Source organism: Ipomoea nil, unplaced genomic scaffold (genome assembly GCF_001879475.1).
Source record: "Ipomoea nil cultivar Tokyo-kokei standard unplaced genomic scaffold, Asagao_1.1 scaffold2826, whole genome shotgun sequence".
In the NCBI taxonomy this organism is placed as follows: Eukaryota; Viridiplantae; Streptophyta; class Magnoliopsida; order Solanales; family Convolvulaceae; genus Ipomoea; species Ipomoea nil.
In genome coordinates this window covers 1,831,352-1,858,905 of record NW_017619254.1, presented here as the reverse complement: position 1 = coordinate 1,858,905, position 27,554 = coordinate 1,831,352, and the positions used below count along the sequence as shown (strand labels likewise).

Below are 27,554 nucleotides of genomic sequence, written 5' to 3'. Positions count from 1 at the left end.
ATTTTGTTGAGGTGTCCCAGGACAACTAAGTTGTTGTAAAATACCATTTTGAAGTAAGATGTTTTGAAAATCAGTTTGTGTAAATTCAGAGCCATTGTCACAACGAAAAGTTTTAACACATGTGTTGAAATGGTTTTTTACATATGATAAAAAACGAACAAGTAATAAGAAAGCATCAGATTTATATTTCATTAAAAATGTCCATGTTGCCCTAGAAAAATCATCAACGATAGTTAAGAAATAATGATGTCCAGTACGAGTTGGAGTAGAATATTTACCCCAAATATCAACATGAATCAAATCAAAGCAAGCAGAAGTAGAAGTATGACTAATAGGAAAAGATAAACGTGTCTGTTTGGAAATGTGACAAACATCACAAGGATCTTGAAAATCAGAACAATCCAAAATAGAAATTAAGTGTTTAAAAACAGAATGTGACGGATGACCAAATCTAGCATGCCATGTATTAGGTGTAATGGTGAGTAATGCAGCGGGGTGTGGTGGAGAACTAAAAAAGTATAAACCATTGCGTTCATGGCCCCGACCAATCTCCGTCTTCGTTGAAAGGTCCTGAAACACACAATAATTAGGGAAAAAAATAACGGTACAATTGGAATCTTTAGCCAATTTTTGTACAGATAATAAGTTAAATTTAAAAGTCGGGACATATAAAACATCAAGTAAAACAACAGTCGAAGATAGGCGAGCATTACCAACACCATGGACCGGAACAGTAACACCATTTGGAACAGATATATTAGTCACCATATTATTAGGCATAGATAAATTATTTAAAATAGATGGGTTAAAACAGACATGATCAGTAGCACCTGTGCCAATGACCCATTCATTGGAAAAATTAAAAATAGAAGTTAGAGCAATAGACTTACCAACAAGGTTTGCTTTAGGCTCTTTTACCTCTCGTAAAAGTCGAAGTAATTGCTGAATGGAATCGGAAGAGATCTCTGACGAAGTTGATGGTGTCCCCATAGGTTGGCTATTTGTATTACCTTTTTTGTAAAATTTGTGTCCAGGGGGATATCCATGCAGCTTGTAACAAGATTGTTGTGTATGGCCAGGGATCCCACAGTGTGCACACTTTGTCCGAGATCGATTGTTGTTAGAACGAGAAGTGGAAGCAGATGTATGGATATTGCTCGCAGATGATAGGTTGGCAGCAGCAACAAATTGTGGATGTTGTGTGTTTGTAGCTTGAAGAGCAGAATGTTCTGTAGAATGTCCACCATTACCACTTTGTATACGTTGGGATTCATCCTGTAGCAGTAAGTTGTATGCATTTTTCACAGTGGGAAGAGTGTTGTTGAGCAGCAATTGACTCCGTGGTTGAGCAAAAGTTTCTCGAAGTCCCATGAGAAACTGCATCAACCGGCGGCGTTCAATTTGTGCAATGTAGTCATGTCGAGCAGAGCATGAACATTTAGGAGGAGGATCTAACAGATTTAATTCATTCCACAGGGCACTCAACTGATTGTGGTAATCTGCAATGGACGCATCTTTTTGGTAACAAGTTGCAATGCGTTTCTCAATATCATAGATACGAGGTCCATTTGATGTAAAGAAACGATCTTTTAAATCTGTCCAAACTGAGGCAGCATCTGGGGCATATAAAACTGTGTGTGAAAGGGATGGATGTATAGAATTAAGGAGCCAAGACATCACCATATTGTTTACGCGGTGCCAACGAGCATGATCGGGATGGGTAGAGTCTGGCATGGGAAGGGAGCCATCAACAAAACAGAATTTATTGCGGCCTTTCAATGCCATCGTGATTGCCCGAGCCCATGGATTGTAGTTTTCAATGCCGGTAAGAATGTTTCCAACGAGAGTGGCGCCTGTACCATCAGAAGAATGTAGATAATAGGGATTCTCCGCATCAAAAGGAACAACATGGTGTTGTGATTGCTTAGCAGAGGTTGAGTCTTCATGGGTATTAATGGTGGTGATGGGATTTGTGTGTTGGTTTGAAGAATCTGAAGGAGTGGTCATTGGCGTGAAGTGATGAGGCCAAAAGAGAGCAGCAGAAAAACAAATTATTAGGGAAAAAAAATTCTACTGATACCATGTAAGGAATTGAGAATAAACTGCAAGCATTGTTGCAGAGAAAGATGGAAAATATATATTGCATATAAGTTGTGTATTTAAAGAAGAATACAATGTGTGTATATATATACAACTAAGCTAACGGTAGGAAAAGTGAGAAAGGTAAGAGAACCAATCATCTAGGAATTTACCTAAACTATGATCCTAAGAATATGGAAATAATTATGAATACATATATAAAATATTCTAGAAGATATATGTAATATAAATATAGATATTATTTTTCTTCACTTACAATCTACAGCAAATATTTCATCTTAGGATCTTCATATCTCTTCTGAAATCAATCGTCAAAGCCATACAATTTTCAGACAAGATTTAAAATCTTACACTCCAACAAGTCTTATACTCCATGGTACGAGATGTTTTAATGTTGAAAAATAAAAATTATGCTGTCTAATTCTGATATAATTATATTTTTATAACATATATTTTCATACGCTATTAATTTGCTTATTGAGAATTTTTTATCCCCTATTATAATATAGATGATCCCCTATTGTAATTTGTTTAGTGTTAAATTTGAAAATTAATTATTATGCAATACAATTTGTATTCAGTTATTTCTCAAAAGCGAATTAGATTAATTGTAAAAATTAAACACAAAAAAAAAAAAAAGGAATACATATCTAAGTGTTAGCTTTAGATCCTTCCGTTTCGATGCTTAGTAGGGTTTCCATACTAAGATTGAATAAGACGCAGAGTAATAGAAAAATCAATGACGGATAGACGACCGATCAATGAGGAAAACCACAGATGCAAAACGAGAGAGACAAATCAATGAGAGATTTGGGAGAAATGAAGAACGAGAAGCACAAATCGAAGAGAGATAAATCAGAGATGAGAAATGAAAAAGGGGAAGCTAAGAACGAGAAGCAGAGATGTTCTATAGCTTTCTAAAGTAGAAATGTTATTTTATATATATATATATATATATATATATATATATATATATATATACTATACTATACTATACTATACTAATAAGAGTCCGAGAGAGTTAGGCATATAATGGGTAGAAAAAATGGCGGTCAAATTTTTTAATCAAATGAATGGCTCAGATTAATCAGATTTTAATTTTTCCTTAAGTTTTTCTAATTTATCCTTAATGAATATGATTATCCGTTAACTTTTTCGTTAAATATTATCTTTTCCGTTAGTTTCTATTAGTTCACCGTTAACTTACTCATTGATTTCAATAAGAAAGGTTTTAGGTTCGAACCCCATCCTAATTAAAATTGACATAATTAGTACTCTATTTTACTCTTATTAAATTAAATAATAATTTAGTAGCTAAAACAAAAAATAATACATATGCATTGCTTTAATTTAGAATTATGTGTCTACAATGTCTTTATTCAAAAAAAAAAAAAATTATTCGTAATCAATAAATTAAATAAGAAAAATAATTGTATTAGTTATATTGTCTTTATTTTTCTCCTATATAAAAATTCTTTACATTTAAATTCATCAATTAATTATATTCGCTACATTGTCTATTATCTTTTTTGTGCACTATTTTTTAAATTAAATATCAAAGTTATAATACAAAATAATGCTATATATTTATTTACCAAGTATTTTATTAATACCATAAAAAATTAAAAAAATATATAAATATAATTAATAAAGACAATCATATTAACTACTTGAAGAGAGTATTCAAATCACACAACAAATTGAAGTGAAAACTATCTCGCAATGTCCTTGGAATGAAACCAGTTTGAGCAGTACATTTAGCTATGGCATCTATTGAATAAATAGTAATACAAATAACCAAAAACATTTTAATAACAACAAAAATTTGATGACTTACAAACAAAGATTGTAGCTACCACCAAACAAATTTAAATTGATACAAGTCAACAGTGAACTACATAACTAAATTAAAGCTAGACAGGGGCATCAGAATCAGAATTCATCACATGCCATTTTCTGCAAATAATTGCTAAATATTGGATACAGAACTACATTAACTATAGCTCAGCCATAATGTGAGACATGGGCATCAGAATAAGATTTCATCATATGCCATTTCTTGCAAATAAATGGTTAGCATTGGCTAAATATATTAAAGTAAAATTCATATATAAGAAAGACAAATTAATTGCAAAGCTGGAATACTAAAAGACTTTTCTTGGTACCAGTCTAGATCGGACAATTTGACAGTGTTAGAGAGAAGGTCAGAAGAGATGAGAGAATGCTAGCTGATCGAGATGGCAAGAGGGGTCTGTGGTGGAATGTAAAAGACACAACAGATCTCACATTTGCGCACATCTCTAATGGGTCGGGTTTGGATCGATTTTCACTACACATTTGCACACGAAAAAACCAGATCTGTACTCAGATCTTACATGCACTGGATCGGTCTTCACTACACATACAATATATAAGAAATACATTAGCTTTTCGTAGAAATCTTAGAAATTAAATTCAGCAACGGTAGGAAATCGTAAAAACCCAAATCAAAATGGAAGAATCCACACTTAGCTTTTCGTAGATATCCCAGTCAGCACTTGGATTGTAGAAGCTCCGACCACTTAGAGATTTGTATCTTGAAAATTTCAGATCAATCAAACAAACATGATATGAAATTTATAACAACAATTTATAAAAGAATAAATCTCATATTTGTTTTTTTTTTATATATGAAATTTAATAACATTAATATTTTTAATAACATAACATGATTTTAATATTTTAAATATTGGTTTGTTCTGATTTTTTTTTTTAAAAAATTTAAACAGTTTGAGATGCTTAGGAGTCCCCAACCACTGTTTAACTTTGAAAGTTGGAACTCCAGTTATGCTACTGAGAAATATAGATCACTCCTTGGGACTGTGCAATGATACAAGGTTGATAGTAACACAGTTGAGAAATCATGTTATTGAGGCACAAATCCAATGTGGCAACAACGCAGGTACAAATGTGTTGATATCAAGGCTATTTTTTACTCCTTCAGACCCAAGATTTCTATTTAAATTTCAAAGAAAGTAGTTTTCACTTATGTTGTCATAAGCAATGACAATCAACAAAAGTCAATGTCAAACCCTTTCACAAGTTAGTTTGTTACTGAAAAAACAGTTTTTAACCATGACCAATTATATGTAACAGTTTCTAGGGTGAGTAATCTTGACAGTCTTAAGGTCTTAATTTGTGGGGAATCTAGACGTCTTTTAAACAAGACTCAAAATGTAGTTTACAAAGAAATCTTTAATAATGTGTAATTGTTTTGTTTATGGAACACTAATAAATTATATTTTGTCTATTTATTACATCTAAAACCTTATTGGTCTTATATCTTCGATATAACAATTTCTTATATATTACACCATAATATCATGGCCATGCATCGCACGGGGCAACTACTAGTTACTAATTAGAATAAGAAGATGATGATAATACATTATCTTAAAATATGAGAAACATATGGGATTCTAGTAACATATATAAATAGAAATTATTGAAAAATTCGATACAAACTTTTTTCTACAAATCAATGGGAGGAAAGAAATTAAAGGTATGAAATGCCCGCGGGAATCACGCAGACAAGCGCTCCCCGCAGCCCCATCCGTTGAGAAAGCCGCATCCGTACGTGTTAAGCTTTAGTCTCCCCACCGGCGGCGTGAGCCATCTGATCCAGATTGTCACCTTCCGCGGCGGAGTATTAATTCGCGCCACCAAACCTGTCGGACTGAAGAAAATCGTCGCAAGGTCTAGAGAGAGATATCACTATATCAGTAGCAGCTCACGCTTGATTTTGTTGATAGTGCCAAAAGCTGAAAAAGGCGTATCCTCAAAAAGGCCATGATTATACGAGCACCAGAGAAACCACAGAATTAAGCACGGAACCAGCTTTGCAAACCAGTCCTTCGCCGAACCTGGAGCCGCCAACAACCACCACGCATGGCACTCCGCCCTGATCGAGCTAGTGTTGGCAGACGTCAAGCCCAAAACGCCACCAAAATAATGCCAAACCTGTTGCACCATTTCGCATCTGTATAGGCAATGATCCAGTCCAGCCTTATACGAGCACCAGAGAAACTTTCGAAGGCATTCCATCACCCCAAGTGCATGAGGAAGACAGGCTGCGACCTGCCTTGGGCCTGAGCGCATCTTAGGCCGATGAGAAGGTGAAGTCGCCGTAGGGAGATAGCGACCAAACCATCGCATCCGAGCTTACCACTACGTTATCTTCAACAAAGTCATTGAACTGCTACATTCTTCTCCACTTGATCGAGGTAGCCACACGAACATTGCCCACTTGGTAGCTGGTGTGCATAAACTCACTCCACAAAGAACCTCCCTGCAACATGTTAAAATAAAGCTTTGCAGAAAAGGTTTGTTGAATTGAGGCTAGAGACCAGATCCCCAGACCGCCTTCATTTGTGGGGAAACAATTTTTTTTCCCACGATGCCCAATGACGCTTTGGTTTGCCATTTTCCGCTCTCCATAAATAATTAGCAAACTTGGACTCGAGGGCCTTCTCGGTCTGTCTTGGCAAGAGGATTGAAGCTGCAGTAAATAAAGGAATCATAGTTGAGACATGTCTGATGAGAGTCAGTCGTCTGCCCGGTGAAGACAACGGATCGCCTTGCTTGACACCCCTAGTTGGCTGGAAGAAACCACAACTGACACCATTTACTAAAACTGACAGCCTCGTCGCCCCCGAATTGTTCATGATAATATTGACAAACGTAGCCGGGAAACCAAGCTTGCTCAGCACTGCTCTAAGAAAAGGCCAGGATACCCTGTCAAAGGCCTTCATCATATCAAGTTTGACTATAAGATTTGAGCCACGACACTCTTTATGAATCTGCTGTAGAAGCTCGAACGCAAGGAGAACGTTGTCTTGAATACTCCGGCCTTCCACAAACCCTGCTTGTTCTCTAGAAATTAACTTCGAGAGTATCTGGCTCAAACGAGATGCCACCACACATGTGAAAACTTTACTGATGAGGGTACAGAGACATATAGGCCTGTCACCCCTTAACTATTTATCAAAGGATGAAAAAGCTCTCCAAAGTTCATAAAATGACAAATAACTTTTTATTTAAAATAATTCTAGCCGTGACCCTCCCACCAAGCTTGTAATGGGAATAGTAATTATTGTTGTGTGCACATCAATTTCAATTTCTAAACTTTTTTTTTTTATCTAGACCAAAATGTTACTGGAATAACTCCATTTACACATTTTTATGTTGAGATATGACTATAACACTAGGACCACGCTTAACAGCCACAACCATGTGATTTGCAGAGGAGACAATCACACCCATAATATAATGGTGGATGTTGTGGTACTTGGTTCTTGCCCCAAACTCCACTTTTTCCCGATGTCTTGATGGTTGTCCCTTCAAACATAGACACTCCAAGAAATTAAGTAAAATATATTCAAAAAAAGGTGAAATAATGTAGTTTCTTCACAGGATTGTAAATGCAGAACAAGCAAACACAATAACATTGATAATTAGAATATAATGAAGAAGATGATGATAATACATTATCTTAGAATTTGAGAAACATATGAGATTTTAGTAACATACATATATAGGAATTATTGAAAAAACTGATACAAACTTTTTTCTATAAAACAAATGGAGGAAAGGTACATAGCTTCTAACAGAGTGCTTCATCCAAATGGTCTGTAATGCTGCACTTATTATTCAATCCCAATTTGCACATAATCAATCTGTTTCAAGTATGTCAAATTCAGTCAAAAACTTGATCATCAATCCAATAAGCACGATACAAAATGAAAGGACGACTAACAATTTCATAGCTAGTTTAAAAGACACTCTTCACCAAAATAAAACAATACACTAGCAGAGTAATTATACCTCTTGTCACTCATTCATTGAATCATCTTGTGCGCTTAAGCTTTTGTTGTAGCCTGCCCAAATATATTTTCACTTTCACATAGAGCCAATCTTTGACATCATTCAAGAACTCATAGTAAGCAATTCTCCATGAGTGTTTGAGCACCAAAGTGACCATAATTCCCCAAAAGCTAAGAGAGAACCCCAACACCATTGATATGTAAAAACCCCTGTCTAGAAAAGTATCACTTTCTTGGTAGTCATCGATTTTATTATGTTGGGGAGGAACATTTGCCGAACATTTGGGAAGTGGGTCCCCACATAGTCCAATATTTCCCGCATAGGAAGAAACTTTGAAGCTTTGCAATTGAGTGCCCGTTGGGATTTTGCCCGACAAGAAGTTGTTCGACAAATCAAGAACATCAAGATAATTCAAACGAGCTAGGCCAACTGGAATTTCACCTGAGAGTTGATTCTGAGATAGATCAAGGACCTCTAAATTTTCCATCTGATAAATTGTCACAAAAATTTTTCCAGTCAAATGGTTATTTGAAAGGTTTAACAAAATTAATCCCTTGAGAGTAGAAAATTCCTCAGGAATATCTCCAATCAGTCGATTACTCGAAAGATCAATGGCTTTTAGGAGTCCCAATTGCTTCCTATATTCCCACTCATGGTTTTTCCACTGAATCAAAATATTGTCTATATAGTAACCATTTCTGACTAGAAATGATGAACTGTTCACCCATAGATTCTTCGTAGTACTTCCAACAGAACTGCTGTTTTGCATCAGATAAGTAAAATTGTTGAAGCACGGTGGAATTTTCCCTGTCAATTTGTTCTTAGAAAGATCCAAGATTTGTATGCTTTTGAGATGACAAATACTTGAAGGCACGTTCCCGTAGAACTTGTTATGTCGAAGGCTAACAATGAGCAAATTTTTCAAAGATCCCCCAATCCATGATGGAATTCTTCCTGTAAACTTATTTCCTCCAAAATCAACAACACTCATTGATGTGCAATTTTGAAGTGAGGAAGGCAATTCCCCAGTAAGATTGTTGTTTCTCAAGTGCAATGACTCAAGTTTTAATAGGGAGCCTAAAGAGTGTGGAACCTTCCCCGAGAAACAGTTATTTGCAAGGTTGAGAATAGACAATTCAAAAACAAAATTCTTATTCCAACAATCAGGAATTTCACCAGAGAGTTGATTATATGAAAGATCAATAGAAGAAATAGCCGAGCTAATTGAGCATAAGAAGGAAATTGACCCAACAAACTTATTATTTGAGAGATGAAGTAAAGAAGCTGCTTGAAGATTTATGAGTATCGGACCCCAAAAGTTATTAGAACCCAAATCAACGATAGTAGGTAAGAAGTGCGGCAATCTCCCTCCAATGTTGTTGTATGACAAATTCAAGGAGTAATAACTCTGGGACATGTTCCAAAACCAATTGGGTATTATATCGGAAATACCACCAAACGAAATATCAATTTCTAATAATTTGCTCTGAGTTTGTAACCATTTTGGAAATTGAGGCCCTACTTTGCACTTTGCCAAAAATAAAAATCTGAGCTGAAAAGCAGGAATCCAATTATTGCTCAAGTTGAAAGACAAGGCTACATTATTGGATAAATCCAAGAATTGAAGGTTGGCAAGTTTTGAGAAGTGGGCTTCAGTTACATCTCCTTCTAACAGGTTTGATGAGGCATGCAATTCTTCAAGCTTTGATAGCTTCCCTATAGTCTCTGGTAAGCCCCCTTGTAATTGATTTTCAGAAACATATATCACTCTTAAGGACAAAGCATGTGATAGATCAGGAATTTGTCCTGTAATTTGATTTCCAGAGACATATAACACTCTTAAGGACAAAGCATGTGATAGATCAGGAATTTGTCCTGTAATTTGATTTCCATAGAGATGTAACTCTCTTAAGGACAAAGTATGTGATAGATCAGGAATTTGTCCTGTAATTTGATTTCCATAGAGATATAACTCTCTTAAGGACAAAGCATGTGATAGATCAGGAATTTGTCCTGTAATTTGATTTTCTGAAAGATCAAGCACTCTTAAGGACGAAGCATGTGATAGATCTGGAATTTGTCCTGTAATTTGATTGTTCGACAAATCTAAATATTCAAGACCTGAAGGTAGTCGGAAGTTTGATCCATTTAGCTGGTTATTATTTGCGCGCAATTCTCTCAAAGATGTAAATCTGGTGCTGAGATCTGCAGGGAGTTCACCAGTGAATTCACTCTCAATAAGTCTAAGATTTGTAGAGACTTGTCTGCATCCTTGAGCAACTTTTGGAAAAGTTCAGCAATTGACTCATTTAATTGATGATTATGACGCAAAGATAACATTCGAAGATGAGTTAAATTCCAAAAAGATTTTGAAATTCCAGCATCCTCCGTGATAATAGAATCAAGATAAAGGTTCTCAAGAATTTCCATGTCTCCAAATGCATGATCAAAGTAATTTCCTGAGAGGTCGATGGTAGCGAGTTTTTTGCTTGCATTGCGCAACAAGTGGAATACCGAAGAAGTGTTGATATAGTTGTAAGAAAAATCAACAACAGAAAGAAATGGAGAAGAAGAATTCAGCGAGAAAGGCAAAGACCCATGGAGTTCGCAGTGTTGCAACTGTAGTTCCTCAAGGAAAGGAGGGAGGGTGACTCTGGATTTTGATGACTCAATTAAATCAATGTCAACATCTCTTAGATAAATAGATCTTAGAGAGGAAAGATGAGAGAGCCACTCAAGATTTTCCATTTTCAAATTATAATAATATTCAGAAATATTTAGAACTCGAAGATTTGTAAGGTTCCCTAGTTGTGGAGGAATTGTACCACTGAACTCAGCATCCATAAGACTCAAGACACGTAATCTCTTAAAAGAACCAATGAATTCGGGGATACGACTCCCTTGAAAATCATTGTAACTAAGGTCCAGATAATTCAAATGCTTCAGTTCAAGTAGAGATGGACTAAACTTGAGGACACTCAGATATGAATTCAGATTATGGGCATTGAGATCAAGCATGGTTACATGACCGGTGTTGTTGTTGCAGTGAACACCCAACCAATTACAACATTCATCATCACTTCCCCAAGAAGACAGAACTCCATGGTAATCCACAAGGCCTTGTTTGAAATCCAGAAGAGCAAGTCTCTCCCTCTCAGTACACCTTATCATGTTTTTGGCTGCAACTCTTTGTGTGAAAGCATAAGAAGAAGAAGAAGAAGAAGACAAGCAAACAAAAACGAAAAGGTAAAGAAAGGGGGAAAGTAGCGTAGTAGTAGTAAACAACATTCTGATAGCAGCACAATAAGGTTGTAAGAATATTGTTTTTGAGAGCATGATGGATGAATAGATGTTTTATGAAATCTTGCAATGGGAGGGAGAACTGAACAACCAAACTAACTCTAATATATATACTGTAATTTCGACAGCATTTTGTTCGATTCAAGGACACCTCATTAACGAAAATGAGTGCAGGGCAGTCAGGATTTGTTAGTGTAGGGGGCAATCACAATTTGAAGGAGAATAATAAAACATATTAATATTTATTTAACATATTTCAAAATATATTATTATATTACAAATCTACTAAAATTTGGAATGCTTTCAATGACTCAATACTCGTAAATGAATTTACTTGAGATGTTGAATTTTCAGAATTCTTTCTTTTAAAGAAAAGATCAATTCTTTGTGTCTTTTTCATTTCAACTCAAACTTTCGATGTTCACAGTGTTAATTTTTTTGACAAATCAATTGAATTAACTAAAACTGAAAAAAAAAAAAAAAGAATAAATAGACAAAGATTAAAGTAGTAGAAATTTAAAGATTTTGGTAGCAAAATGATAATTTATTATTATAATAAACACAATTGAAATGTATTTCATTTGCAAATTAAAAAAGGTAAATATTAAAGTAGTAGAAATTTAAAGATTTTGATAGCAAAATGACAATTTATTATTATAATAAACACAATTGCAATGTATTTCATTTATAAATTAAAAAAAAAAAAAAAAAAAAAAAAAACTAACTAGATAGCAAATTACCAATCCACTAAATTATCCTAGAAGCTTGCTTGGAGGGAGGGGAGGGGAACAAAATAACAAATATTTAGTGAGGAGGGCCAAAGAAAAAAGACTACAATACTAATAAAAAAATTGGTTGGGGGGCCAAGCCCCCCTGCAACTTCCATGTGGCTCCGCCATGGATTTATAAATTAATTACTAGTTCTCTATGTTTAATTTAATACAATTTTTATTTGAATTTAATTAATAAAATAGTTTTTAATATTTTAAAAATTAAATAAGTCTACATCCCCAAATCTTGAATTATTTTTTTTTTTAATTTTTAATAATGATGTTTTAAGAGTTTGGTTAGAGTTGGTGGCCGAAACTAGTGGAGTGTTTGGAAATTAGAAAAATTCTGAAAAAGAGGATGAACACATACTATAGATAAATAGTGGACAAAGACTTGACTCAATAATTCTTTTTGTTTTTTTTTTTTAAATTTAATCGCAAGATTAATCATTAAAGCAAAATTGGATACAATGTATCATATATAATTTATTATCAAACTTTATTCTTCTATGCATACACTAGAAAATTTCATTAAGACGTTCAAATTAAAAATCCTAGAAGAAAACGAAAAATGGAAAATGAAAATAAAATTTAAAAGTCCTTGTTAAAATTTTTTGAGTATTGTCGGTAGAGCAACCTTTGCTCACCACACACAAGGAGCCCCCCTCACTTAGAAAGGTGACTCCCACATTGCCGCTAGTGAAATTTGATCCCAGGTAATTCTTCCAAACTTTCACCTCTATAACCAATTGACTACCCAGGCTATATGTAATTTTTCAAATTTATGCATGTTGACTAACATTTACAAATTAAATAGTAGAAAAATTTCTTCCATTTTTCTTTTGAAAGAAATTAAACTAACAAAATGGTGTAAAGACTTTATTAAAAATAAATTAAACTTACAAAATGGTGTAAACACTTTACTAAAGAGAAATTAAACTTACAAAATAGTGTAAAGACTTGACTTGATGATGTATTTAGGTCGAAGACTTTAATTTGACTTTAACTTTGATTTAAATTATGGAAATTTATGAAACAAAAATGAGAAAATATCAATTTTGGTCGTGACACGAGTATTAGTAAAATGACAATTTTAGTTCACATGTTTAATTCTTACCAATTTTCATCCATAACTATTGTTTTAGTACCATTTTTTTTCCACGATTATGGTTTTAGTGTCAAAATTCATCACGCATGTCACCCATTCATTTAAGATATGTCAAAATCTAAAATTTTAAAGGTATTTTCGTCATTTTCAACTTAAGATCCCAATTTGAGCATTGATAAAGATATTTAAGCTCTAAAATCGATCCCAATTCGTAATTTTCTTCCCCATCCTACCTTAATTTGAGGAGGATAATTGCCAATTGGGATGAATCTTAGGGCTTAAATCCCTTTATCATGCTCAAATTGGGATATTTATTACAAATTATTTTAAAAAATGACAATTCACCATCCACGTAAGCAGACAACATGAAGAAATGAGTGTTAATCTCCTATCAGGTGAAATTGTATATATTTGGGATGTTCAGTGGCCTAATAATATTTTTTTTTTCGTTCAGTCGCCTAATTGTACTTTCAAGTTACGTTGACCAATTTAGACCTTATTCCTGTAATGAAATTAGTTGTATAAAATTTAGAAGTAAAAAAAAAAAAAATCATTAAAGTGGAGAATTTGTCTTGGTATTTTTAGCAATAATATTATAAGAGTTGGTTTGTTGGAGTGGACGTCGGGAATAAAGGAGTAGGGAGTGTTTGTAAATTAAGAAATTTTATGGAAGGCAAATGAGCACGATAATGAATGACAGATGAGTGGCAGGCAAAGACTTGACTTAAATCATTATGGACTAATTTTACATGAATATGCTTTCTTTTTTTTTTTTTTTTGGTTGAAAAAATATATCGTAAACTTATTTAATTTTAAACATGCGTAAATAAACCAAAAAAAAATAAAAAAAATACAGTATTGCAAGACAAAAATTTGGTGGGTCAACCCCTAACTTCCCCACTGATGCAGAAATGGGATATGTGAAAGTTATATTCAAAGCATAATACTGAAAGTTATATTCAAAGCATAATACTGTATTATTACAGAGAAAATTCTATTTTTTTTTTTTGAAGAAGAGAAAATTATATTACAAAGAAAATTCTATTTTTTATTCATCAATTATTGTGCATTGTCAGATTTAGTCATGTTTTTTTTTTTTTTAATTTTATCACATTTAATAATGATGGGCAATATACCTCACTTACCTTGAATTGCATTCGGTAACCGATGGCAAGATTTCTATCGATCAAATCCGAGCGGAATTAATACGATCTGATTGACCCCAGACTCGCATTAGATAGGGAAGTTTACAATTTCGATCGGGAAAAGAGAAATAAGCGTCTGTAGGCCGTACAGTGACAATAATTCAAGCAGAAATTAAAGCATTGTCACATCATATACATGTGGATTATATTGTCAGCTTCGATCGTATGGAAACCTCGCCGTAGAAGAATAGCCGTGGAATTCACTTTGGCACGTGGCAAACATGCCGAAAGTCCGGCATGTGCCTCCATCTTTGCTTATATAAGGCACATTTAATGCTCTTGAGGGGAGATTTTTGGAACGCTTTATTCTAACATACAAACTTATGCTCGAAACTTTCCGATTAGACACAACCGTTTGACCATAAAACTGTATATTAGGTATGAGTAACCCGATACACGTAATGTATCAAATAAAATGATTTATTAATATGAAATTTCATCATTCAATTAAAGGGATTTAATTATAAGAATGGGAGAAAAATTACATATTGAAGTAAGTGACTTGAATGAATGATAAAATTACATGTTAGTCATCTTTATTAAGCGGATAGAGGTCAACGATGTAATGAAACAAAATTAAAAGAATAAAGCTAAGTATGATGATGCCACAATAGTCGGAGATTAAAAGTAAAATTTACTGTAATACGGAGTATTAAATATTTAAAAGAATAGTATATTGGAGTTCAACCTCTAAGCTAAGCCTCCCTCCACCCAACAATCATTTTCTAATATGATCCTTTTTACAGTCAACATTCAACTTTGGAGTTAATTTGTAGAAATTAGGATGGAGAAAATAATTCTCCACCAACATTTTATTTTATTTTTATTTTAAATTTTGGGGTCAAAAAATCACTTGTTGCAACAATGAAAACAATAGTAAGAACCTTGCGGTCCATTGGTACTAGGTTGCTCCCTTATGTGGGAAGTGATAGGTTCAAACCTTAATTAATGCAAGTAGTGTGTATATGTAGGGTATCCCCTTCTTGTTAATATTAACAATGTAAAATTAAAGAAAGAGTTTTCAATGCTGAGAAACTTGTACACCAAATTAAAGTTTGAGTGTCATTTTAAGTTCTTGATACCGGCTTAATTAAGGACTAACAATAGTAGTAATTTCTCTGAAATTTATTATATATAATATAACAGTACAATTTTACAAATGTTATGTTAATGGACAAAAGAATGAGATAAAATTGGATGCAATATGTTTGGTTTAAAGTATATAAATAAAGTAATAATGAGTATGGTCATCATCCTTTGGTTGAGATTATGTGAATTTAAAAATATTTAAGTTAGAAAATTACAAAAGTTTGTACGAAGATGGGATATAATATAACACTAGTTTAACATCAAACATGAGTTGATGAATGATAATAAACATGTTAAACTAGAAAAATAGTTTGTAACTAAATTGAGATTTTAGGTGAGTTTGTGGGGAGGGAATGCCGTACAAAATATTGTATTCAAGTTTAAGCGACATGCAGGTAGTGAATAGATGAATATAATAGGAGTTAATACTCAAAATCATCCTCGACTATAGTGATTTTTCTCAATTTCGTCCTAAGCGACTTTGGTGACCTAATATCGTCCCAGACTTTTGTGTTTCGCTCAATTTAGTCCCAGACTTTTGTGTTTCGCTCAATTTAGTCCCAGACTTTTGTGTTTTTGCTCAATTTAGTCCCTCATTTGTTATTCTGTCCATTTGATGTTAAATAAATAGACAATTCAGTAATTTTAATATTGGCATCTCTTTACTCATAGACATGTGAACTGCGAAATCCTTTTTTTTTTTTTTTACGAATTACTCCCAGAATTACTCCTAAAACTGCGAATATAAAATTTGATTTGCAGGTCCGGGAGTAATTCTGGGTGTAATTCGTACAAGAAAGAGGAATTTCGCACTTCACAAGTTGAAAGTAAAGAGAGATCAATATTGACATTACTAAATTGTCCCTTAATTTAACACCAATTTAACGGATCGGAATAACAAATGGAGGACTAAATTGAGCGAAACACAAAAGTTTGGGACGATATTAGGTCACCAAAGTCATTTAGGACGAAATTGAGAAAAACCACTATAGTCGAGGACGATTTTGGGTATTAACTCAATATAATAGTCAAGCTATATATGTTAAGAGTCAATACCCAAAATCGTCCTCAACTATAGTGATTTTTCTCAATTTCATCCTAAACGACTTTGGTGACCTAATATCGTCCCAGACTTTTGTGTTTTGCTCAATTTAGTCCCAGATTTTTGTGTTTTTGCTCAATTTAGCCCCTCATTTGTTATTCTATCCATTTGGTGTTAAATAAATAGACAATTCAATAATTTTAATATTGGCATCTCTTTACTCATAGACATGTGAACTGCGAAATCCTTTTTTTTTTTTACGAATTACTCTAGAATTACTCCTAAAACTGCGAATATAAAATTTGATTTGCAGGTTCGGGAGTAAATCTGAGTGTAATTCGTACAAGAAAGAGGAATTTCGCACTTCACAAATTGAAAGTAAAGAGAGATCAATATTGACATTACTAAATTGTCCCTTAATTTAACACAAATTTGACGGAATAACAAATGGAGGACTAAATTGAGCAAAACATAGAAGTCTGGGACGATATTAGGTCACCAAAGTCGTTTAGGACGAAATTGAGAAAAACCACTATAGTCGAGGACGATTTTGGGTATTAACTCTATATGTTAATCACATGGAAGGTAATTCTCATAAATGGGCATAGAGATATATATCATGAGAATGTTTAAGCAACAAGTAAACAAATATAATAATAATCAAAGCTAAAAGTGAGATTTATACTAATTCGAAACTTGTATAGACACTATGGGATATTTTAGGATTGAGGATCATATAAATAACCTACGTAGTTACGTTGTGGCTAAGAGAGATGCTGCAATTGTGCCAAGGCTACTTTCATAGTTATTGGTCTAATGGCTAGCTAACCAAGTAGTTCTGGTCGAACTCCAATTTTATGGTAGTTCATTCATAATTTGGATAATTTGTTGAATACATAGAATATAGGTATCCTCGATCTCTTCCTTTTTCAAGACAAGTTTAATGATGTGAGTAATGTGACTTAGGTGAGACACATTCACTCATAATATTCACACAATATAATCCATGGATACTTAAAGTATACCTATGGTTAGGTTACATTATAGTTTATGATGAGAATGCTAAACACATATATAATTCATAATAGGGGTTCCTTTATGCAAGCAATCTAATCAAAACACCTAGAGGGAAGAGCAAGTTTAATCTATGAAACATAAGGATAATGAAAGCCATAAAAGAAATAACAAGAATTAAATGAACTGAAGGTAGTACTTGAATTTAATTTGTAAAAATTTGAAGATTACAATATCGAAACGATATATTTAGGAAATGAAGATTAGAAGTGCTAATCTAGACCTATTCTTAGTAGGGAGAAGTCAGAGGATGAAAAATGCTCTCCAAAGTATATTCAAAGATTCATAAAAGGGAAAATGACACTTTTTCCCCCTGAGTTATATACTTATAGTACTTTTCCCCCCTGAATTATTTAAGTGGCTCTTTTTCCCCCTGAAATGTTAAATGGACATATTTACCCTTAAAATAAATATTTAAAATAAATAATTCATTTATTTTTATTCTCCAACAAATTATTACTATAATTTGGTTCAAACCGAATAGATACTATAGCAACCAAACCAAAATATTCCAATTACAATTTATAATCAAAACGCGATATTTAGAGTTTATTAAAATCACGAACTGGAATGGCCGGTTCATGTTCCGAACTGAAAAAATAAAATACATTTATTGTTGAATTTATACTATTTTAAAATAAAGACAGTTCAAAATCGCGAATCGGATCCGGAACCGCCGGTTCATGGTTCATGATCCAATTTTTTTTTTTTTAATTCTTAAATTTAATAAATTGAAATCCAAATATTGGGTTCCAGATCTGAATCATAACCGAAAACTTTTAATTCGATTGCTATAGTGTCTGGTTCAGTTCGAACCGAACCGTGGTAATCGCTACATATACGCAATAATTAGTTGGAGAAGTAAAATAAATAAAATGTTTACTTTAAGGGTAGAAATGTCATTTTAATATATTAGGGGGAAAAACCACCACTTTTAAAATAATTGAGGGGACTAATGTGCTTACATAAATAATTGAGGGGGAAAAAGTGCTATAAATATATAAGTTAGGGGGGAAAAGTGCCATTTTCCCTTCATAAAATGATAAAGAGTTAATACCCAAAATCGTCATCGACTATAGTGGTTTTTCTCAATTTCGTCCTAAACGACTTTGGTGACCTAATACCGTCCCAGACTTTTGTGTTTCGCTCAATTTAATCCTCCATTTGTTATTCCGTCAAATTGATGTTAAATTTAGGGACAATTCAGTAATGTCAGTATTGATCTCTCTTTACTTTCAACTTGTGAAGTGCGAAATTCCTCTTTCTTGTACGAATTACACCCAGAATTACTCCCGGACATGCAAATCAAATTTTATATTCGCAGTTTTAGGAGTAATTCTGGGACTAATTCGTAAAAAAAAAAAGGATTTCGCAGTTAACATGTCTATGAGTAAAGAGATGCCAATATTAAAATTACTTAATTGTCTATTTATTTAACACCAAATGGATAGAATAACAAATGAGGGACTAAATTGAGCAAAAACACAAAAGTATGGGACGAAATTGAGCGAAACACAAAAGTCTGGGACGATATTAGGTCACCAAAGTCGTTTAGGACGAAATTGAGAAAAACCACTATAGTCGAGGACGATTTTGGGTATTAACTCAAATGATAAATAACTTTTTATTTAAACTAAATCTAGACGTGACCACAACTTCCTACCAGGCTTAGCTTGTAGTGGGAAGAGTAGTTGTTCTTTGCCCATCAATTTCAATTTTCAAACTATTTTTGATTCAATTAACATCTGAATAATGATTTATAGTTTACTTGGTTGTTGTAGTTCTCTTAAGTTTTATTTCCAATGCTATTGGAATATCTCAAATTTGAACATTTTTATACTGAGATATGACCAAAACACTGCGAACAAACTTAATAACCACGACCTCGTGGTTTGCAAAGGTGGTGACCACAATTGCATGCATCACTACTACATAATTGGACAAAAATATTAGACTATGAGCATCTATTAATTGGTAAATAGATGTTAAAACACGCGCGGTAGCAGTTTTGTAATATTTTAAACAACAACTAGCATCTATTGTAAAATAGAACAGATGTTAAATGTGTAATTTTAATAAATCTGACCCTTTTGCGTCTGTTCGCGTCTGTCTTGAAGTCAACCGGCGCTAAGGGCAGTCAATTTTAATAAATTCGTTTTGTTAAAACAAAAAAAAAAAAAAAAAAAAAGTAAATAAAAAAAAATATAGAGTCCACAATCTCTGCTCCAGAGATCCACAGATCTGCGAGACATCAGTGACCATCTAGCGGCGACAACCATTGTCTTCTCCACAGATCTACAAGAACCAACCTTCAATTCCACAGATCTACGAAACCATCTCCGGGCGACAACCACACACCGTCAGCGACGAGCGCGAGAACAACGGCGTCAAGCTTCAGCTTTGGCTTCTAGCACTGTCAACGGCGACCTTCGGCTTCAACGCCGTCAGGATCAGCGGCGAGACCAACGGCGACTGGTGGCGAGCTTCTGCGTGTTTTTTTCGACGGCGAGCCAGCGACGCAGCCACTCGCCCAGGAGTCCCAGCGACGGAGACACAGCTCTGCGACGCAGCCACTCTGATCTCCGGCAACCATTCCGATCGTTGCACTGCTCGCAGGTAATTTATTTTCTTATCTTTAATTTAAATAATTTTTTTAATTGTTGCCTTTTTTTGTTTCAGTGTATATATAATATATACTGTATTGTATATTAGTATATTACTGTGTGTATTTTTTTTCTAGGGAATTGATTTTTGGAGTGTAGTGTATATCGGTATATTTGTATACCACTATCAGAATTGATTTTTTCAGTGTAGTGTATATCAACAACCTGCAGGTAGCCAATTTTGATCAATTTTGGGTAAGCAAAGGTATACTCTCAATTCTTGATTTCCTAATAGTGCATGCATTATGTTCTTGGTATATCTGTTTGTGGGATACTGTGAAAGGTCTGTGTTTTCTTACCTTTGGGCATTTCTTTCTGTTGTTTAGTGAGCTATACATAGTCACCACTAGTGTCCATGTTAATTATTTTTCATTTGTTTTTACTGCTATTGCCAATGCCTTAATGAGGCATTTTTTCAAGGGAAGGGAAACACCTTGTGTCCTTGTTGGTTAGAAGCTCCTTTAGATGCATGTATCTACATTCCCTATCCTTTTCTGCTTAGTTAATCTTATAATCTAATTACAGAAAGTAAATTGCTCACTCAAGACATGTTGAAACCACACTTACTTTGATGGCCGAGGCTATTGTGTTTGAATTTTCTTAAACTCTAAGAGATAAGTGTGGATAACGACGACTAAGAATTTGAATCACATACTGGTTTTTAACAGATCTGGAGCTTGATTCATATAGATTTGACAGGCATGATTACTAAGAAGTTTTCACCTATAAATTGAGACCATTCACTCTTATATGCAAGCTTGACTGATCTAGTTCATGTGATTACATTTCAAGTATTATTCATGACATTTACATATCATTTCTTAACAAAAGTTTTATGTGTTATACTTTGTCATCATGTGGGATTAATGCATGTCTAAATTCTTTTTATTTGTAAAACCTTAATTATTTTGGTTAATTTCTAAATGTGAAGCCATATGCATTTCCAAGTTTTTGGTAGTCATCATTTTCTATGATCTGTTTGTCTTGTCAGATATGGTTTGCCTCCAGGTCACAGTTTGGAAAACTACGAAAGAGCTTCAAAAGAATATTTCAACTGCCACATTCTCTAGCAATCCATGCAGGTAGACTTTATTTGATAAATTGTGTTTAATGGCTGTTTTTCTATGTTGAAACGCTGTTTTGATTTGGGTGGATGCAGTACGTGGAATTTTTTAAAGTTCTGGGAGCTATTTTTGTGCTTGATAATAAATTATAATCACACATGTGATCTGGATTATATTACTGTATATATACATTGTGGACATGGATCTGTCTAAGGTGATGGTCTTCTGAGTGCATTTGATCGAGCTTGTTGTGTGCATGAAACTGGTGCTGTTTAAGTTAGTAGATTGAGGTGAGAGCTGATTTATCTGGTTTTCTATGTGCAGGGAGATAGGATCATCAGGAGTTCGCTATATTTCAACTCAAGTTGGTCATTTTGATCTTTAATTTTCTTTTGATTCATTTGTCAACTTGTATGCTTAATTGTTTGACAGTATTTCTGTATGCATTTTCTGGAAGAACTATTTATATTGGTGAATGGATTGGTGCAGTGAGAAACCGCATGAAGAGTGTTAGAAACATTCAAAAAATTACTTAAGGCCATGAAGATGGTTGCAGCTTCCAAGCTCTGAGCAATTCAAACTAGGGCTGAAAATTCACGTGGTCTCTCGCAGCCGTTCACTGCTTTCCTTGGTGACACTCCAAGTAAGTCTAAATTAAATTTTCAGTATCTATGCAATTTGAACCCTTATTTAAGGTGGAATTTATAAATTGGTTTTATCTGCACTCTCTCTCGTCACATTGGTATAGAATCAATTGAATAAGTATTGTTTTTCCTTTAGATGTATTTGTCTAGAACTCCTAGGGAAGATGAATCTGTGTCAAGGAAACGTAGGGTCCTGAGAATGGGTGTGTGATGAAATATTGTCCATTGCATTCTTTTACCTTTTCTGTAAAGCTGCTGCAGTGACAAGGCATGATGATCTTGTTGGGTTATACTGATTCTCATTTTACCTTTTGAGCTCTTATTAGGGTGCTTATGCGTTCTTTTGGATATGTGCATATTTGTTAAATGTTTGGCTAGCTTCTGTTTTCCTCTGTTTTCTGGTATCCTATTAGGTGTCGTTGTGAAGAAGAATGTCATTGTGACTATTTCTTCAGACAAAGGTCTTTGTGGTGGAGTTAATTCTACAGACAAAGGTCATTGCAGCTTCAAACAAGTTAGCTTCAACGGTTGCAAGTTGAGTAGTTTCAAACAAGTTTGTTGACCGAATATTTTGATCATTAATATGTATTTTGTGGATTGTATTGTAATTTAGATTATGTTGTGGGTTGCGTTATATTGTGAATATTATTTTATTTGTGGATGATTTAATTTGATTATGTTGAATAATATTGCTGAAAATTACAGTGGAAAAAAAATTATTTTTTTTAAATAAGCCTACTATAGGCGTCGGTTGTAAGTAAAGAACAGACGCCTATAAACGACAGACGCTAAAGTAAAGACTATTAGCGTCTGGTTCATAGGCGCCTGTCGTACAACAGATGCCTATTGGTTCTTACAACAGACGCTAATGAGCAGTGCATGGTGGAAGCTAGGGAACCTGGTTCTTGAATTGCCCCAAACTCCTTTTCTCCGATGCCTTAAAGATTGCCTCTTATATCATAGGCACTCTAAAAAATTAAGAAAAGAGTTAATACCATCTAGGGTCCTCCGAGTATAGTGATTTTGCCACGTTTAGTCCTAAACTTTCAAATTACCACCTATGGTCCTTCGACTTTCAAATTTTTACCATCCGTGGTCCAAGTTAACCATACAAGGTCCTTCAACTATCAAATTTTCACCACCCATGGTCCTTATAGGAGGACCGCGACTGGTTAAATTTTAAAAGTCGAAGGACCATAGGTGGTTAACTTGGACTATGGATGGTAACAATTTGAAAGTCGAAGGACCATAGATGGTAATTTGAAAGTTTAGGACTAAACGTGGCAAAACCACTATACTCGGAGGACCCTAGATGGTATTAACTCATTAAGAAAAACATATTTGAAAATAGGTGAAATAATGTAGTTTCTTCACAGAATTGTAAATGCAGAACAATCAAACACAATAACATTAGTATGTACTAAGAATGAAGAAGATGATGATAATACATTATCTTAGAATATGAGAAACATATGGGATTCTAATACATATATACATAGAAATTATTGAAAAATCAGATACAAACTTGTTTCTACAAAACAACGGGAGGAAAGAAAGGTACATAGCTTCAAACAGAATGCTCCATCCAAATGGTGTGTGATGTTGCACATATTATTCATTCCCAGTTTGCACATAATCAATCTGTTTCAAGTATGTCAAATCCAGGCAAAAACTTGATTATCAATTCAATAATCACGACACAAAATGAAAGGGCAAGTTTAACAATTTCATAGTTTAAAAGACACACATTCACCAAAATAAAATAAAATACTAGCGGAGTAATTATACCTCTTGTCACTCATTAATTGAATCATCTTGTGCGCCTAAGCTTTTGTTGTAGCCTGCCCAAATATATTTTCACTTTCACGTAGAGCCAATCTTTGACATCATTCAAGAACTCATAGTAGGCAGTTTTCCATGAGTTTTTGAGCACCAAAGTGACCACAATTCCCCAAAAGCTAAGAGAGAATCCCAACACCATCGATATGTAAAACCCCCTGTCTAGAAAAGTATCACTTTCTTGGTAGTCATTGATTTTATTATGTTGGGGAGGAACATTTGCCGAACATTTGGGAAGTGGGTCCCCACATAGTCCAATATTTCCCGCATAGGAAGAAACATTGAAGCTTTGCAATTGAGTGCCGGTTGGGATTTTGCCCGACAAGAAGTTGTTCGACAAATCAAGAACATCAAGATAATTCAAACGAGCTAGGCCAACTGGAATTTCACCTGAGAGTTGATTCTGAGATAAATCAAGGACCTCTAAATTTTCCATCTGATAAATTGTCACAAAGATTTTCCCCGTCAAATGATTATTTGAGAGGTTTAACAAAATTAATCCCTTGAGAGTATAAAGTTCTTCAGGAACATCTCCAATCAATCGATTGCTCGAAAGATCAATAACTTTTAAGAGTCCCAATTGCTTCCTATATTCCCACTCTTGGTTTTTCCACTGAATCAAAATATTGTCTATATAGTAATCATTTCCTCCTTGAAATGATGTACTGTTCAACAATAGCTTTTGCATAGTACTCCCAACAGAACTGCTGGCTTGCATCAAATAAGTAAAATTGTTGAAGCACAGTGGAATTTTCTCAGTCAATTTGTTTTTAGAAAGATCCAAGATGTGTATGCTTTTGAGATGGCAAATACTTGAAGGCACTTTCCCGTAGAACTTGTTATGTCGAAGGCTAACAATGAGCAAATTTTTCAAAGATCCCCCAATCCATGATGGAATTCTTCCTGTAAACTTATTTCCTCCAAAATCAACAACACTCAATGATGTGCAATTTTGAAGTGAGGAAGGCAATTCCCCAATAAGGTTGTTGTTTCGCAAGTGCAATGACTCAAGTAGTAATAGGGAGCCTAAAGAGTGTGGAATCTTCCCTGAGAAACGATTATTTGCAAGGTTGAGAACAGACAAATCAAAAACAAAACTCTTATTCCAACAATCAGGAATCTCACCAGAGAGTTGATTATATGAAAGATCAATAGAAGTAGCTGAGCTAATTGAGCATAAGAAGGAAATTGACCCAACAAACTTATTATTTGAGAGATGAAGTATTGAAGCTTCTTGAGGATTTATGAGTATCGGACCCCAAAATATATTTGAACTCAAATCAATGATAGGAGGTAAGAAATGCGGCAATCTCCCACCAATGTTGTTGTATGACAAATTCAAGGACCGGTAACTCTTGGACATGTTCCAAAACCAATTGGGTATTATACCGGAAATACCTCCAGACGAAATATCAACTTCAAATAATTTGCTCTGAGTTTGTAACCATTTTGGAAATTGAGGCCCTACTTTGCACTTTGCCAAAGATAAAGATCTTAGTTGAAAAGGAGGAATCCAATTACTGCTCAAATTGAAAGACAAGGCTACATTATTGGATAAATCCAAGAGTAGAAGGTTGGTAAGGTTTGAGAAGTGGGTTTCAGTTACATCTCCTTCTAACAGGTTTGATGAGGCATGCAATTCTTCAAGCTTTGATAGCTTCCCTATAGTCTCTGGTAAGCCCCCTTGCAATTGATTTTCAGAAACATCTAGCCTTCTTAAGGACAAAGCATGTGATAGATCAGGAATTTGTCCAGTAATTTGATTCCAAGAGAGATCTAGCACTCTTAAGGAAGTATGTGATAGATCAGGAATTTGTCCTGTAATTTGATTTTGAGAGAGATCTAGCACTCTTAAGGACAAGACATGTGATAGACAAGGAATTTGTCCTGTAATTTGATTTTCAGAGAGATATACCTCTCTTAAGGACAAAACATGTAATAGATCAGGAATTTGTCCTGTAATTTGATTGTAGGACAAATCTAAATATTCAAGACTTGAAGGTAGTCTGAAGATTGATCCATTCAGCTGGTTGAAAGGTGCGCGCAATTCTCTCAAAGATGTAAATCTGGTGTTGATATCTGCAGGGAGTTCACCAGTGAATTTACTCTCAGTTAAGTCTAAGATTTGTAGAGACTTGTCTGCATCCTTGAGCAACTTTTGGAAAAGTTCAGCAATTGACGCATTTAATTGAAAATTAGTACGCAAAGATAAAATTCGTAGATGAGTTAAATTCCAAAAAGATTTTGGAATTCCAGCATCCTCCGTGATAACAGAATCAAGATAAAGGTTCTCAAGAATTTCCATGTCTCCATCAGGAATGGTATCTGCAAAGTAATTTCCTGAGAGGTCGATGGTAGTGAGTTTTTTGCTTGCATTGCGCAACAAGTGGGATACCGAAGAAGTATTGATATTGTTGTAAGAAAAATCAACAACGGAAAGAAATGGAGAAGAAGAATTAAGCGAGAAAGGCGGCAAAGACCCATGGAGTTCGCAGAATGGCAACTGTAATTTCTCAAGGAAAGGAGGGAGGGTGACACTGGTTTTTGATGACTCAATGTCAACACCACTGAGATAAATGGATCTTAGAGAGGAAAGAAGAGAGAGCCACTCAATATTTTTTATTTTCAAATTTGAAGAATAATAATATTCAGAAATATTTAGAACTCCAAGATTGGTAAGGTTCCCAAGTTGTGGAGGAATTGTACCACTGAACCCGGCATTCATAAGACTCAACACACGTAATCTCTTAAAGGAACCAATGAATCCAGGGATAGGACTCCCTTGAAAATCATTGAAACTGAGGTCCAAATAATTCAAATGCTTCAGCTCAAGTAGAGATGGACTAACCTTGTGGCCACTCAGTCCAACTGGGGAACCATAATTATCGAAGTGGGCATGAAGATCAAGCTTGGTTACATGAGCAGTGGTGTTGTTGCAGTGAACACCCCACCAATTGCAACATTCAATATCATCACTTCCCCAAGAAGACAGAACTCCATACTCATCCACAAGGCCTTGTTTGAAATCCAGAAGAGCAAGCCTCTCCCTCTCAATACACCTTATCATGTTGTTTTTAGCTGCAACTCTTTGTGTGAAAGCACAAGAAGACGAAGAAGACAAGCAGACAAAAATGAAAAGGTAAAGAAAGGGAGGAAGTAGCGTAGTAGTAGTAGTAAACAACATTCTCATAGCAACACAAGAAGGTTGTAGGAATATTGATTTTGAGAGCATGATGGATGAATAATAGATGCTTTATGAAATCTTGCAGTGGGAGGGAGAACAACCAAACTAACTCTAATATATATACTGTAATTTCGAGAGCATGTTGTTGGATTCAAGGACAGCTCATTAATGAAAATGAGTCGATTTATAATTAATTAGTAATTCTGTATATTTAATTTAATACAATTTTTATTTGAATTTAATTAATAAAATAGTTTATAATATTTTAAAAATTAAATAAGTCTACATTCACAAATCTTGATTTTTTTTTTCTTTAAATTTTCTGATGTTTTAAGAGTTTGGTTAAAATTGGTGGCCGGACTAGAGGAGTTTTTGGAAATTAGAAAATTTCATGGAAAGAAGATGAACACCCCATACTATGGTTGACAGGATAATGGTGCTGGCACCCGAACCGAGTCATAAACGGGTAGAATTGCAACGGGTGTCACCTTTACTGCCATTGAAGTCACCATTGAAGCCACCATTGATGTCACCATTGATGAGAGAGAATTAAAGGCTTAGCTCCCCATTTATGCCTCATGTTTTTACTGTTAGTAGCTTTTGTATAAGT

The 27,554-nt window shown here is 34.3% G+C and overlaps 5 protein-coding genes across 7 annotated transcripts; 1 reads left to right on the top strand and 4 right to left on the bottom strand.

Annotated features, from left to right (window-relative positions):
- Positions 1 to 442: 442 nt before the first annotated feature.
- Positions 443 to 2,007, bottom strand: LOC109158736. The gene is made up of 2 exons (XM_019306635.1): positions 891 to 2,007; positions 443 to 570 (listed from the first exon to the last, which is right to left on the bottom strand). Exons 1-2 carry the CDS (start codon positions 2,005 to 2,007, stop codon positions 533 to 535), a joined length of 1,155 nt encoding a protein of 384 aa, XP_019162180.1. The 3' UTR covers positions 443 to 532.
- A 3,846-nt stretch (positions 2,008 to 5,853) lies between these two features.
- Positions 5,854 to 7,486, bottom strand: LOC109158735. The gene is made up of 4 exons (XM_019306634.1): positions 7,427 to 7,486; positions 6,592 to 7,115; positions 6,311 to 6,427; positions 5,854 to 6,118 (listed from the first exon to the last, which is right to left on the bottom strand). Exons 1-4 carry the CDS (start codon positions 7,484 to 7,486, stop codon positions 5,854 to 5,856), a joined length of 966 nt encoding a protein of 321 aa, XP_019162179.1.
- LOC109158734 (LRR receptor-like serine/threonine-protein kinase GSO1) lies at positions 7,145 to 11,133 on the bottom strand. The gene is made up of 3 exons (XM_019306633.1): positions 10,301 to 11,133; positions 7,963 to 10,226; positions 7,145 to 7,814 (listed from the first exon to the last, which is right to left on the bottom strand). Exons 1-2 carry the CDS (start codon positions 11,131 to 11,133, stop codon positions 7,985 to 7,987), a joined length of 3,075 nt encoding a protein of 1,024 aa, XP_019162178.1. The 3' UTR covers positions 7,145 to 7,814; positions 7,963 to 7,984.
- A 4,690-nt stretch (positions 11,134 to 15,823) lies between these two features.
- LOC109158733 lies at positions 15,824 to 22,618 on the top strand. Its single transcript, XM_019306632.1, has 6 exons — positions 15,824 to 15,829; positions 19,759 to 20,166; positions 20,385 to 20,418; positions 21,205 to 21,295; positions 21,602 to 21,645; positions 21,767 to 22,618. The coding sequence occupies exons 1-6, from the start codon at positions 15,824 to 15,826 to the stop codon at positions 21,811 to 21,813; spliced, it is 630 nt and encodes a 209-aa protein (XP_019162177.1). The 3' UTR covers positions 21,814 to 22,618.
- An 835-nt stretch (positions 22,619 to 23,453) lies between these two features.
- On the bottom strand, positions 23,454 to 27,105 carry LOC109159054 (LRR receptor-like serine/threonine-protein kinase FLS2). Of its 3 annotated transcripts, none has more exons than XM_019307053.1 (3): positions 25,558 to 27,105; positions 23,710 to 25,491; positions 23,454 to 23,562 (listed from the first exon to the last, which is right to left on the bottom strand). In XM_019307053.1, exons 1-2 carry the CDS (start codon positions 26,990 to 26,992, stop codon positions 23,732 to 23,734), a joined length of 3,195 nt encoding a protein of 1,064 aa, XP_019162598.1. In that variant the 5' UTR covers positions 26,993 to 27,105; the 3' UTR covers positions 23,454 to 23,562; positions 23,710 to 23,731. The 3 variants fall into 3 exon arrangements, with proteins under 3 accessions (XP_019162598.1, XP_019162599.1, XP_019162600.1); XM_019307054.1 differs by having other exon boundaries at positions 23,710 to 25,507; positions 25,574 to 27,105; XM_019307055.1 differs by having other exon boundaries at positions 23,710 to 25,507; positions 25,643 to 27,104.
- Between the last annotated feature and the right edge of the window lie 449 nt (positions 27,106 to 27,554).